The sequence below is a fragment of the Ostrinia nubilalis genome, chromosome 9 (assembly GCF_963855985.1).
Source record: "Ostrinia nubilalis chromosome 9, ilOstNubi1.1, whole genome shotgun sequence".
In the NCBI taxonomy this organism is placed as follows: domain Eukaryota; kingdom Metazoa; phylum Arthropoda; class Insecta; order Lepidoptera; family Crambidae; genus Ostrinia; species Ostrinia nubilalis.
In genome coordinates this window covers 288,370-301,112 of record NC_087096.1, presented here as the reverse complement: position 1 = coordinate 301,112, position 12,743 = coordinate 288,370, and the positions used below count along the sequence as shown (strand labels likewise).

Here is a 12,743-nt window from a genome sequence, read left to right as displayed (position 1 = left end):
TACGTAATATACCAAAGACAATAATATTTTGACCTTTGTATAGAATGTGTATTTTATATTTCTTAGCCTGTTGTTGCCAATATATTAAAACAAAATGTCAAAGTCATCAAAATAAATAGGAACAAAAAGGAAAAAGTGATAAATTTATTTAGTATTTTGTGTTTATCAGACGTAAAATGCAGTGTTCTCGATTTCGTTAATGTGATATAGCAAAAACTATGGCCCTCAATGTAGAAAGTTGTGATAGCCTGCCTCCTGATGAAGAGCCCAAACTCAAATACGATAGAATGGGCAACGATGTTCAGAATATCCTCATGAAAGATGCCGTGAGCTGTATCTGCGTGCACACGAAGTTTATTTGCCTGGGCACCCAGTGGGGGGTGATTCACTTGCTGGACCACGAAGGTAACACGGTGCCCATCTCCCAGGACGGGAAGGACATGGAGCTGCAGGCTCACGCGATCGCAGTCAACAAGATCTCCGTGGACGTGAACGGGGATTACATCGCGAGCTGCTCCGACGACGGCAAAGTGCTCGTCTACGGCCTGTACTCCAACGACAACACTCACAGCCTGTCACTGAGCAGGGTAGTGAAGTCTGTGGCCCTAGACCCCTATTACTTCAAGTCTGGTTCTGGGCGAAGGTTCCTGACAGGTATTGTTATATTACATAGTACCTAATTTAACAGCACTAGTTTTCAAAATTCTAATAGACAAGATATTTTCGTACTAAATATTATTTGTACAATATTTTACTATTACTCATTATGACACATAAGGTAATTGTTAATTTTTATTTAATTTCCTTGTTACTACGTCGTCTTAATATGAAAATGTTGTTATTTTCAGGTGACAATAAGTTGACACTGTATGAGAAGACCTTTTTGAATCGCCTACGAAGTACAGTCCTGTGTGAATGTGAAGGATACGTCCAGGCCATGGCCTGGCACGACCGGTTCGTTGCCTGGGCCAGTGAAGTCGGAGTAAGAGTTTACGATCTGGTGGCAAGGTGTTCTCTTGGCCTTATTCAATGGGAAAAAAGCCCAAATAGGACCATTGAAGATTACCGATGTAACCTCCTATGGTCAGCTCCCAAAACATTAATGATTGGCTGGGTAGACACCATCAGAATATGTGTTATAAGAAAAAGAAGTCAGTTGGAACTGCAAACAAGAGATGTGACGGAATATCTTGTGGATCCAGTACACACATTTCAGACTGACTACTTCATTAGTGGTCTGGGACCACTGGATGACCAACTTGTATTACTAGGAGTGCCAAAAGAATGTGATCCCAAAACCAAAAAAGCCCAAAGACCTGTATTATCAGTAGCAGATTACAGAGACTGTGAGTTTTGTGAAGTATCCACTGATAGTTTGAACATACGAGGCTATGAAGAATATTCCTGCAATGACTATTACTTAGATATGCTCATTGAAGAAAACAGGTTCTTTATTGTCTCACCAAAAGACATAGTGATTGCCAGCCCATATGACATTGATGACAGGGTGAACTGGCTGACTGAGCATGGCAGGTTTGAGAAAGCTATCACAGTTCTAGAAGAAGTTGGTGGGAAGACTTCCAAGCACTCAGTGGTCAAGGTTGGTGAGCAATACCTGGACCACTTACTATCTGAGCATTTGTTTGAAGAAGCTGCCATATTGTGTGCTAGAATTTGCAAGTCAGATAAATCGCTTTGGGAATCTCAATTGATGAAGTTTGCAGAAGTCAATCAACTTAGAACCATCAGTCCTTATGTGCCTAAGAACCCAGAGCAAGCTTTGAGTAAACACATCTATGAACTCATATTCTATGAATATTTGAAAGTGGATCCCCCTGGATTCCTTAAACTGGTTAAAGAATGGAATCCAGAACTGTATAATACTAGTGTGATAATCAAGACTGTACTTGACCATATACTGTGGTTGAAAGAAACAAATGCTCCAGAGTCTGACAAAAATATTTATTTAGAAGCTTTGGCTTTACTTTACTGCTATCAGAAAAAGTATGACAAAGCACTGAACACATACCTCAAACTGCAACACAAAGATGTATTCACATTGATAACCAAACACAATATGTATGATGTTATCCATGATAAAATCCTTGATTTGATGACTCTAGACTGTGATAAAGCCATTTCCGTTCTTCTGGACAAGACCGTCGTGTCCCTACAGCTGCAGGTGCCGGTGGAGGTGGTGGAGCGGCAGCTGGACAGCCACGACATGTTCCTCTACAAGTACTTGGACGCCTACAGCAAGATTGAGCCCAACGGGAGGTATCATGGGAAATTAGTGAGGCTGTATGCTAAATACGCAAGAAATAAACTTTTGCCATTCTTGAAATGCAGCGACAGTTATCCGATACAAGAGGCACTAGATGTTTGTCAGAGTAACAATTTTTATCCAGAAATGGTTTTCCTTCTGGGTCGTATTGGGAATACTAGAGAAGCTTTGCAAATAATAATAGAGCAGTTGAATGATATAAACCAGGCCATAAACTTCTGTCAAGAGCATAATGATAAGGAGCTGTGGACTGATCTTATCAAACAAACGGTGAACAAGCCAGAATATGTTACATTACTCTTAAAGAGGATAGGAAATTATGTTGACCCTAGAATGCTAATACAAAATATACAGCCGGGGTGTGAAATAAAAGACTTAAAGGAGTCCCTTGCGAAAATGATGTGTGACTACCATCTTCAACTCTCAGTACAGGACGCTTGCAAGATTATTACCCTGAGAAATTACTTTGACTTGCATGAAAAGTTGATCATAGGCCAACAGAGAGGTATATCTGTCACAGATGACTTCTTGTGCTGCGTGTGTCAAGGCCGTATCATCATAAAAGACTTGTCGAATGCTTCCGACTTGAAGGTGTATAATTGCCGACATTCGTTCCACATAGAGTGCCTCCCTGACGGTGTGCAGTGCAACACTTGCACTGTGTGCAGTGCCGTCAAAATGTGACACTTTCTAGCAATATTTTATAAAGCTCAACTCATCATTGTATGCATAGAATTAGATAGTAACTGTATATAATTCTAAACAATATTTTTCCATGTAAACAATAAATACCTATACATAATATAATAAGCAATGTTAATATTCTATTCTGTATGTATTAATCAGCAGCCAATTATTATTGTTCTTTTTATGTTATCACTTTGTGGTGCTTTTGTAATGAAGTGGCTTGTATTATTTTCCTGGTAATATCATTAAAACCCTATAATAATTTACATAGCTATCGTTTTTATCTGCCCTTTATTTACATACTCGTTACATTTAATGAGAAATAGAGTTATCTACTAATGAAATTCAAATTGTATTGCCATATCTATACCCAGCTCCTGGCCTAAAGGAGTGGGTGTGCGGTGATCAAGAGTGTTAATTATTCGCGGGTTAGCTCTATTGTTTTAATTCATTCATGAAGCATATTTTTGATTTCAATTACCGAATGTATTACTCTATTTATCTAATAAGTAGGAATAACTTGTGGGAATAAAGGCAGTTTCAGACTAGCTTTAAATGCGGCGATATTCCTCCAGTCGGTTTATTCCCGTTGTCGCCACTCCTCCGGCGCGGTGTGGGGAACAAAAAACTATAAGGGTTCCATGTCAGGACTACGGAACCCTAAAATTACTCGTACTCCAAGCAAGAGTGTCGGGATTTCGGGAATAAACCCTTACCAAGTTACTCTATGCCCTTACTCTACAGTAGCGCCAACTGGTGAGCGCTAGGTAAAACGATAGCCTTCAGTCCGAGTCTAGTGTTCATAGTTTATTTATTCCACATTAAATTAAAATTTGGTGGAGGAGAGAGAGAATGTAGGTAGTAGATGAAAATGAAAAAAATCTTGCAGCAGTTCATGCAGTGCAGCAGTGCAGCTCATCCGTGGTGCAGCGGTATCCAATGCAACCATAGACAAAATTTATATAATGTGTTCCTTTACACACATTGTTATTATTCGAAGCAAAACAATCGGCTGAAAATCAATTTCGGTATTAAAAGAATATTATTTATTTATATGATTTTAAACCGGATATTTCTTAAAAATATTTTTTCTGTATTTGTTTCTCAAAACCACTTATTCCAAAATGATAACACATAACATGTAATGCATGAAATGAAACTTAATTTATTGTTTATTCCCATGTGGTGTTGAAAAATGGACGCGCACATGATTTCGTATTTTACGAGGTTTTAAAAATGTTTTCGTGTTGTGTCCTGAAACGTTGAACAAGAGAAACTGACTACTTTGTGAGAAAGTGTAGAGTGAAAATGACAGACATGCCTCCTTATCTTGCCGTAAAAGATGAGGAGAAGAACAGTGGACAAAGTGACAGTGAATCTTCTTCGGACGTAGATGACTGGGATTTGCCCCTGAGTTTCGATAAACCCAGGCATCTTGAGGTGATAAAAGGAGCCGAGCGCGTGGAGCACTCATGGAGGGTGAAAGAAAAGGTGAGAGGCTATCGCGGAGCTCGAAAACGGGCGAAGCCGTAACTGCGTATCGGGCGGTGTGATGAAAACAAACGCACATGGATGGAATTTTTTACGATATTTTATAGCTGTTACCATACAAAATCAAAAAAATAATGTAAAATTTCATGCCCAATAATATATTGTAAAAGTATTGTGTATCTTTACCTTCTTTTTCGTTTACGAGATTCAGTCGCACGTCACACGATTTATTTTGATTGTCATTGCTGTATCAACAATAATTTTAGAGATAAATAGGTAGGTATCTGTAGCAATATATTGGTTAATGGTGAAGTAATGTTTGTTGTAAAAACTTCACCAGTAAAAAATTGTATTTTGACTTATGTTTTTTATAGGTGTGGTAACTATCTCAACTAATTTGAATTCAATTAGATTATTAGATCGTAACTTACAAACTTTAATAAAGCCAAAAAACACCTAATTCTAAAATGTAACTTATAAGTTTATACAAGGTCTCATTTCAGTACAAGACACACTGTGTGGCACTGGTTCTGTGCCTGAATGTGGGAGTAGATCCCCCAGACATCGTGAAGACGCAGCCATGTGCCCGGCTCGAGTGTTGGATAGGTAAGCTTGAATTACCTGCCTTTGGCTTTGCCTTGTCTTTTTTGGTAAGAAAAATTAATATTTAAGAATACGATCAGCGATTAAAAATTTTGTACTTCTATTCTCTATTCTTACTATTTTATGACAGTTCTTAGTGCTGAAATCAGAAATATTTATTTGGTTTTACAAGACATGTCCACATGTTGATTTAATTAGTCGTACAAATATTGAAAAAAATAAAAAAATGTAGTAAGTACAAAAGAGCAATAACAACTGACACTGCTACCATTAATGAAAATGGTTAAACATCTTAAAGTTTACTTGTTTCAACAATATTCTGCGGTTTTGAACAGACCCCAACTCACTTTCACCGAGCAAAGCGTTGGAGAGCATCGGGCACTCGCTGCAGCTGCAGTACGAGCGCTGGCAGCCGCGCGCCCGCTACAAGCAGTCCCTCGACCCCACCAGTGACGAGGTGGGTGATGACATTTTTTGATATGTTAACTATACATTGTCTTGTTATTAGGCGATTATCACATAGCACTGGGTACCGTCGTCTTATGCATATGTTACGGTCAAAGTGATAAATGTGAAAATTATGAATAATCGCCGGTTATTATGAATAATTACCGCATGATTTGGTTAATGTGATTAATATGAGGTCATTTATGTGTGTATAAAACTAAATAGGTGGCTTAGTCAAAACATTATGTTATAGGCATCATGGAAAAGTATAATATTACTTTTGAATTGCAAGAAACATTCCAAACTCATTATGCCAAATTATATTAATATATGATATCAAAACGTTCAAAAGTTTGGCTGTACACGAGCACGTACACAAGATGTTGTTCTCTTTTAAGAAATTTGTTAGTACTAAGGTTGAATTATTAAATAATCACTGTTAAATGTGATTAATTTATCACTTTTACCGCGACTGTCGGTAATTATTCATAATAACCGGTTATTATTAATAATTTTCAATTTATCACATTAACCGTAACACATACATACCGCGCCAGAACGCAGTGCCGTGTGATAATCGCCTTATTGTAGGTAGGTATATGTGTATTTTTGCAACAAAAATGTGCAGTGTGATTCTATTTAATGTTAATACTTTTTTTATTATACACACATTGAAACAGAACCTCCCATGCCCGTTCTACGAAATACTTGGGTCGTATTTGGGAGACAGATGCTTCGAAGTCAGATCTGGAGACTCTTGTTCTGCCCTATGCAACATAGCGTCCGGTATACCCCAGGGTAGTGTTTTGGGGCCCGTGCTGTACCTATTGTTTACCGCAGACCTGCCAACAACTACAAATACATTTACAGGCACCTTTGCTGACGACACGGTAACAATGGCAACACACGACGATCCAGTCACGGCCTCACTCTATCTCCAGGAAAGCCTGACGGAAATGGAGAAATGGTACCATTCATGGCGTATTAAAGCGTATATACGCGTATATAAGCGTATCTGTGCATGTAACCTTCACTCTCAGAAGAAACTCCTGCCCACCGGTCAAACTTAATGGTATCCAAATACCTCAGGCTGAGGACGTTAGGTATCTGGGCTTGCACCTGGACCGCAGGCTAACCTGGAGAAAGCATATATGGACAAAGAGGAAGCATCTAGATGCCAAACTAAGAAACATGATGTGGCTTGTCGGAGGCCAGTCACAGCTGAACACCGGTAGCAAAATGATGGTCTACAAAACCATCCTTAAACCTATCTGGACTTACGGGATACAGCTGTGGGGAACAGCTGCCAACTCCAATCTCGACATAATCGAGCGCTTTCAGACAAAAGCCATACGTTTGATTTACCAAATCCCATGGTATATCAGCAACAAGCTCATCTATCAGGACTTGCCATTGCCCACAGTCAGAGAGGAAATAAAGAGCCACACACTCCGCTACAAGGATAGACTTTCGAATCATCCAAACTCTTCAGTACAACAACTCATGACCATTGAAGGCTTCCTATTCAGCAGACTGCAAAGAGCTAGTGTCAGGGGTCTCCTTAATAGATTCCAGGACAGTTGAGAAACCATGACCACTGAGGGCAACTGAGTCACTGGACTCCACCCTACCCATGACAAAGAACAGTGCAAACGGACACAGGAGTGGATTATTGTAGTTCCCTACAGATTGCCGATGGGACCACGGATATAAGAGAAAAAAAAAAAAAAAAAAAAATTATACACACATGTAGTGTGCAGTTAAAATTGACTGATTTTGTCTTCTCATATTCTCTCTTATCATAAATTGTAAAATTCTACTTATTACTTACTTTTTCATTTTCATACTTTACGGTCAGAGTAATTATGGTATCAATTAAAACTTGGAATGAGCGACTAGTCCGCGACGACAGGCTGTGGCCGACAATTTCAATATTTTGGATTTCGTGACTCTGACGCCAAGTGTGCGCCTAAAGTTCAAAGTACTAGGATGAATAAGTTAATTAGTGGTGGACATGCATTAATGCTTAATGAGCATAAATTAGGAGCAGGCGCGGCCGACCGCGCCGCGGGCTGACCTTGGCGCGGCGCAGACGAGCTACTTATCGCGAATTCGCACGCTTATTTGGGATAGGGCTATCTGACACGCTGACTAATGGAAGTTGGGTCCAGTGGCGGATTTACAAATTTGCCGCTAGTAGGCCATTCAATTTTTGCCGCCCCTAAATACTGACTTTTGAAATTCAATACGTTAGTTTAATCCCGTTATTAGTATGATTGTGAACTTAATGATATTTCTGTCAGTTACTAGATTATTATTGCAACCCGCTATGTAATGAAGAGTTTAATGTTGACCTAAAAACAGCAGTATGTACTAATCCTAAGGTGGGCAAAGGCATGACTTAAAAATATCTACACTAGAACACAGACAAAATAATGTGTGGTCAGTAAACATTGTTTTTGGTAAATATTTTTTATTGGACTTAACAGTTTAAAAACAATACAAACAATTTCTATTAAAATATAACATGTTAACAATTCAGTTAATGGAGATCAAATGAAAGTTTTACATTATTTTCTTGCGAGATTTTAAAGAAGAACGGTCACGCCCAATACAAAAAAAACCCAGACCCGACAGAAACGAGACATACCTCAGTTTTTTTGTCATGTCTTAATTAGTTAAATTATATATTTTTTATATTCGAAATCTATGTATAACACCAAAATATTACCCTTTGTTTTTGTTCAGGCGTTATACAAAAACTAATACAAATTGCCTATTTATCACCAAAATTGGTAAATGTATGTACCTAAATGTCTATTACAGCTGCTATGGAATGTATCTAGGTGACCTGGAGATACAGCCGGATTATACAGGGTGGTTATACATATGGAACGATAAGTGATCTCACTCGATTATTTCTAAACTATGTAAGATATCGAAAAACTAGTTACTGATTCTGAAAGTGCTTCACGAGCTCTTTCAAATGGTATCAATATAATAGGTTACAGATTATGGAAGCTGGTAACATTGAATTTTTGGATTTTGTAACTTCTCGTTTCCACCCTGTATAATCCGGCTGTATTTCCAGGTCACCTAGATACATTCCATAGCAGCTGTAATAGACATTTAGGTACATACATTTACCAATTTAAGTGCAAAATAGGCATTTTGTATTAGTTTTTGTATAACGCCTGAACAAAAACAAAGGGTAATATTTTGGTGTTATACATAGATTTCGAATATAAAAAATATATAATTTTACTAATTAAGACATGACAAAAAAAATGAGGTATGTCTCGTTTCTGTCGGGCCTGGGTCACAGATGACCGTTCTTCTTTGCAAAATCATTAATTATATCGACGTATGAAATCTTTTTCATAAGTTCTGACTCTATGCACAAAAGAGATAAAGCATTAATAGGCCAGAACAATTAGATTAAATCGGAAATAATTCCTACAAAAGATTTATTGCTTTAATGGCTTCATTTTTTTTTTTTTTGGAAGAGGGGCAGCCACAGTAGGTAACACAGAGTCGTTCAGGGTGAGTGCCAGGAAGAGGTGCAGCAACCGCAGTTAAGGAACGGCTGGGACGAACAAGGATAGGCGCATCCAGCTCGTAAGCCTTGATAGGGTTACACTGGTTGAGGCGCTCCTTTTCAAGACTTGGAAGCCTGCGGGTAACGAGCCATTGGACGTGGAGAGGGTCATTAATTATACACATATTTTCTACTTTGCCGAACATTTGCAGGAGAACGGTTTGTTCAAAACATATGAATTTGGTCTTATTTAATGCAGGATTAAATGCCCTTCAACCGTCAGGAAGACCACTTTTCGATAGGGTAAGTCCTTTACGAGGTATAACCGGAAAACCGGAAAAACGGCCCTTTCGGGGGCCCCCACCACTTAAGCACAACTCCGTCGAAGTCGAAAACCTAGGAAAGTCTTTATGGCAACTAATGAAGCCATTAAAGCACTAAAATTAGGAATTATTTCCGATTTAATTCATTTTTGTGTTTAAATCTACTGGCCTATAAACTTTTCTTGACTTAAAGTAGATCGTAGATACTCGTAGATAGTGTTTAACCCGTTTTAAGCAAGAAAAGCTTCTCACCTGAATGTGCACAGAGCCATGCGAAGTGCTATATCCAGTATAATTAGCTAAGAACTACCTAAAGGTAAACAGAAAGACCAAGGCTTGGTAATACAGGGTGGCCCAGAAGAAAATTAACTTTTGAAAATTAAAGGAAACGAAAACTGTACCTAATAAATTTTTATAGAACTTTAACTATTGCAATTTAAAGAAAATTTAATGCAATTTATTTTTAAATTTACCTTTATTAAATTACATCGCCCAGGAGATTTCCTTGACGCTTACAACATTCGATCAACATACATCAAATCTTGGAATGCGTTCGTCAGAATTACTTTGAAACCTATTTTCAATTTTTTGCCGAATGCTCAGCTTTAGTTGCTTCATGGTTGTTGGATTATAAAAGTATACTCTATTCTTCTCTACGTAAGACGTAGCGTGGAGACGCGCGTGGGCTGGAAGACGTAGCGTGGGCAGGCCTCCTACTAGGTGGACCGACGATCTGGTAGAGGTCGCGGGAAGAGCCTGGATACGGGCAGCGCAGGACCGTGCATTGTGGAAAACCTTGGAGGAGGCCTTTGTCCAGCAGTGGACGTCCTTTGGCTGAAACGAACGAACGAACTCTATTCTTAATGTAACACCACAAAAAATAATTTTCTGGAGTGAGATCAGGGCTTACTGGTGACCAGGAGATGTCACCCCTGCCTGAAATTATTTTTTGTGGGAACATGTCTCTTACCATCTAAATGCTCTCAGTTGAAGTGTGACACGTAGCCCCATCTTGATGAAACCAAGTGCTCCGGTCATAACCTTGCAAATCTTGCAGCTTTGAAATCAAAAAGCTTTTCAGCCTACCAGTATAGCGCTCTCAAAAATTAATGATCCTTTCAATGTAACAAACCAATTAAGCAGTGGTGAAATCTCACTGCCTCTAAGAAGCGCTAATCTCATTCCAGCAGACTTCTTTTTGTGAGGTTACCAGAGCAGAGTATACTCTAATAATCCAAAAACTCTGCAGAATTCATCCATCCTGAATCCATTTTGAGGTAACTCTAAGGGCTCCTGCACACGACGCTGCCACCGCGCCGCCGCCGTGCCGTCGCCGCGCCGCTACACTGTTCATACGCACCGAGTAAGGCCTCAGCCTCGAACTTAGCGGGCAGCGGGGCGGGAGCGGCGACGGCGCTGGAGCGGGGCGGGCAACGCAGACCCGTTCTCGAAACAAGCGGGCAGCTCGCGCGGTGCTTTAGCGGCGAAGTGTTGTGTTCGGGGTTGTGTTGTCGAGATATTTGTTTTTATTCGCAAACGAAATGTCTGAACAACGGCGACAATTTTATTTCGATTCAAATTTATTCCTAACGCTCGATTTATTGTGGGCAAAAGAAGGAGTGCGCTGCCCGCTCGTTGCTCGCTCCCTCGCCGCTGCCCGCTCGTTGCCCGCTCCGGCGCCGCTGCCGCGCCGCTGTTTTCGAGAACCGGTCTATTTGATTTTACGCATAAGATCCTGCCGCTCCCGCGCCGCCGCCGCCGCCGCCCCCGCCCCGCTGCCCGCTAAGTTCGAGGCTGAGGCCTAAAACCGCCTCCGCGCCGCCACCGCGCCAACAAAGCATAATTTCGTGCGCGGCGCGGCGGCTGCGCGGCAGCGGTGTTCACGCGGCGTTAATAAACAGTGCAAAGGCGCGGCGACGGCGCGGCGGCGGCGCGGTAGCGGCGTCGTGTGCATCAGCGCTTACGCAAGTTTTCCAAAATGTTGATGTATGTTGACCGAATGTTGTAAACGTCAAGGGAATCACATGTACGATAAAATGTATAAAAGATAGTACATTTTAAAATAAATTGCACTACCTTTAAATTGTAATAGCTTAAGTTCTACAAAGATGTACAGTTTTCATTTCCTTGAATTTTCAAAAGTAAATTTTCTTCTGGGCTACCCTGTAAAACAATATACACGAAGTTGTGGAGAGATGGTGCTCGTGCTAGGCTCCGAAGATCCTGTGTTACTTAAGAGTTTTTTATTTTATTTTTATTGAAACGCTATTGGAATATTTTAAAATTCATGATCACATAAGTACCTAAGTATATATTACAGTGCGTTTCTTAATCGTTTATTTATATATGGATTGTGTAGGTATACGTATAATTATATTTTTTTTTTCCTGTACAAAAAAATTTGCTAAATTTGCCGCCCCTCTAAAACTGCCGCCTTAGGCACTGGCCTACTTGGCCTATTGGTAAATCCGCCACTGGTTGGGTCTACTTCTGAATATTTGAGATAGATAACAGGTGTTTTCGGTTTAGATGTATTAATTACGATAGTGACCATGTGTTTCAATATTATAAGTTTTTGAGGAATATTTCTCCTACTTATAATAATACGAAAGTTTGTGAGAATGAATGATATTATTAATTTATACATACAAACACAACTTTTAACATTGACTATAACAATATCCGGTGTTTTTTCTATGGAGTTTGACAGATTCTTGACATTTGCTCGAAGTTGAAAGTAAGATGGTGCAAGCCAGCCTTAACCTTTTATTTTCGCAGTTTAACTGACATATTATGACGTACTGTCTGACTATGGAAATTGAAAAAGTGTGCTTGCACAGAGTTTGCATGTTAGATTGTCATTCCAAAATGGAAAACACTTGGCTTTTGAAAAACACTTTCTTTTCCCAATAGTATTTTTAAAAGGTTATTCATGTTGTTGGCAGGTGAAGAAGCTATGCTGCTCGCTGCGGCGCAACGCCAAGGACGAGCGGGTGCTATTCCACTACAACGGCCACGGCGTGCCCAAGCCCACCGTGCAGGGCGAGATATGGGTCTTCAACCGGGTGAGCCTGCATTCCTAGTTTTAATCACATGTCCAAAATATCGGATAATGTATTTTCACTATCATGAAGGCCCGGTTTCCACCAAAGCGAAGGAAACCAGGCCTGTGGATGCGCTTTAACTGCGACGCTGGCGAAAAGGCAAAACATATTATGGTTTGATGAGCTGTCGACTTTACAAGAAATAAAATTCTTTTCAACTGTGAACATTAAATGTCTTGTCATTGAACCTTGGTACAACGTAGTTTAGTTACGGACCTTCAATTTCAATTAGGGCGCCTTCAAATTAAGACGCCTGAGAAAGCGAA

General features: G+C 39.8%; 2 protein-coding genes across 2 annotated transcripts in view; both read left to right on the top strand.

Moving 5' to 3' along the window:
• Nucleotides 1–83: 83 nt before the first annotated feature.
• On the top strand, nt 84–3,237 carry LOC135074334 (vacuolar protein sorting-associated protein 41 homolog). Its single transcript, XM_063968591.1, has 2 exons — nt 84–654; nt 849–3,237. The coding sequence occupies exons 1-2, from the start codon at nt 219–221 to the stop codon at nt 2,966–2,968; spliced, it is 2,556 nt and encodes an 851-aa protein (XP_063824661.1). The 5' UTR covers nt 84–218; the 3' UTR covers nt 2,969–3,237.
• A 910-nt stretch (nt 3,238–4,147) lies between these two features.
• The window catches only part of LOC135074340 (regulatory-associated protein of mTOR), a 49,196-nt gene continuing 40,600 nt past the window's right edge, over nt 4,148–12,743 (top strand). Inside the window, exons 1-4 of the mRNA XM_063968600.1 lie at nt 4,148–4,462; nt 4,966–5,068; nt 5,401–5,522; nt 12,319–12,438. Coding sequence (XP_063824670.1) covers nt 4,280–4,462; nt 4,966–5,068; nt 5,401–5,522; nt 12,319–12,438 — 528 coding nt within the window. The 5' untranslated portion in view covers nt 4,148–4,279. The remainder of the gene's footprint in view (nt 4,463–4,965; nt 5,069–5,400; nt 5,523–12,318; nt 12,439–12,743) is intronic.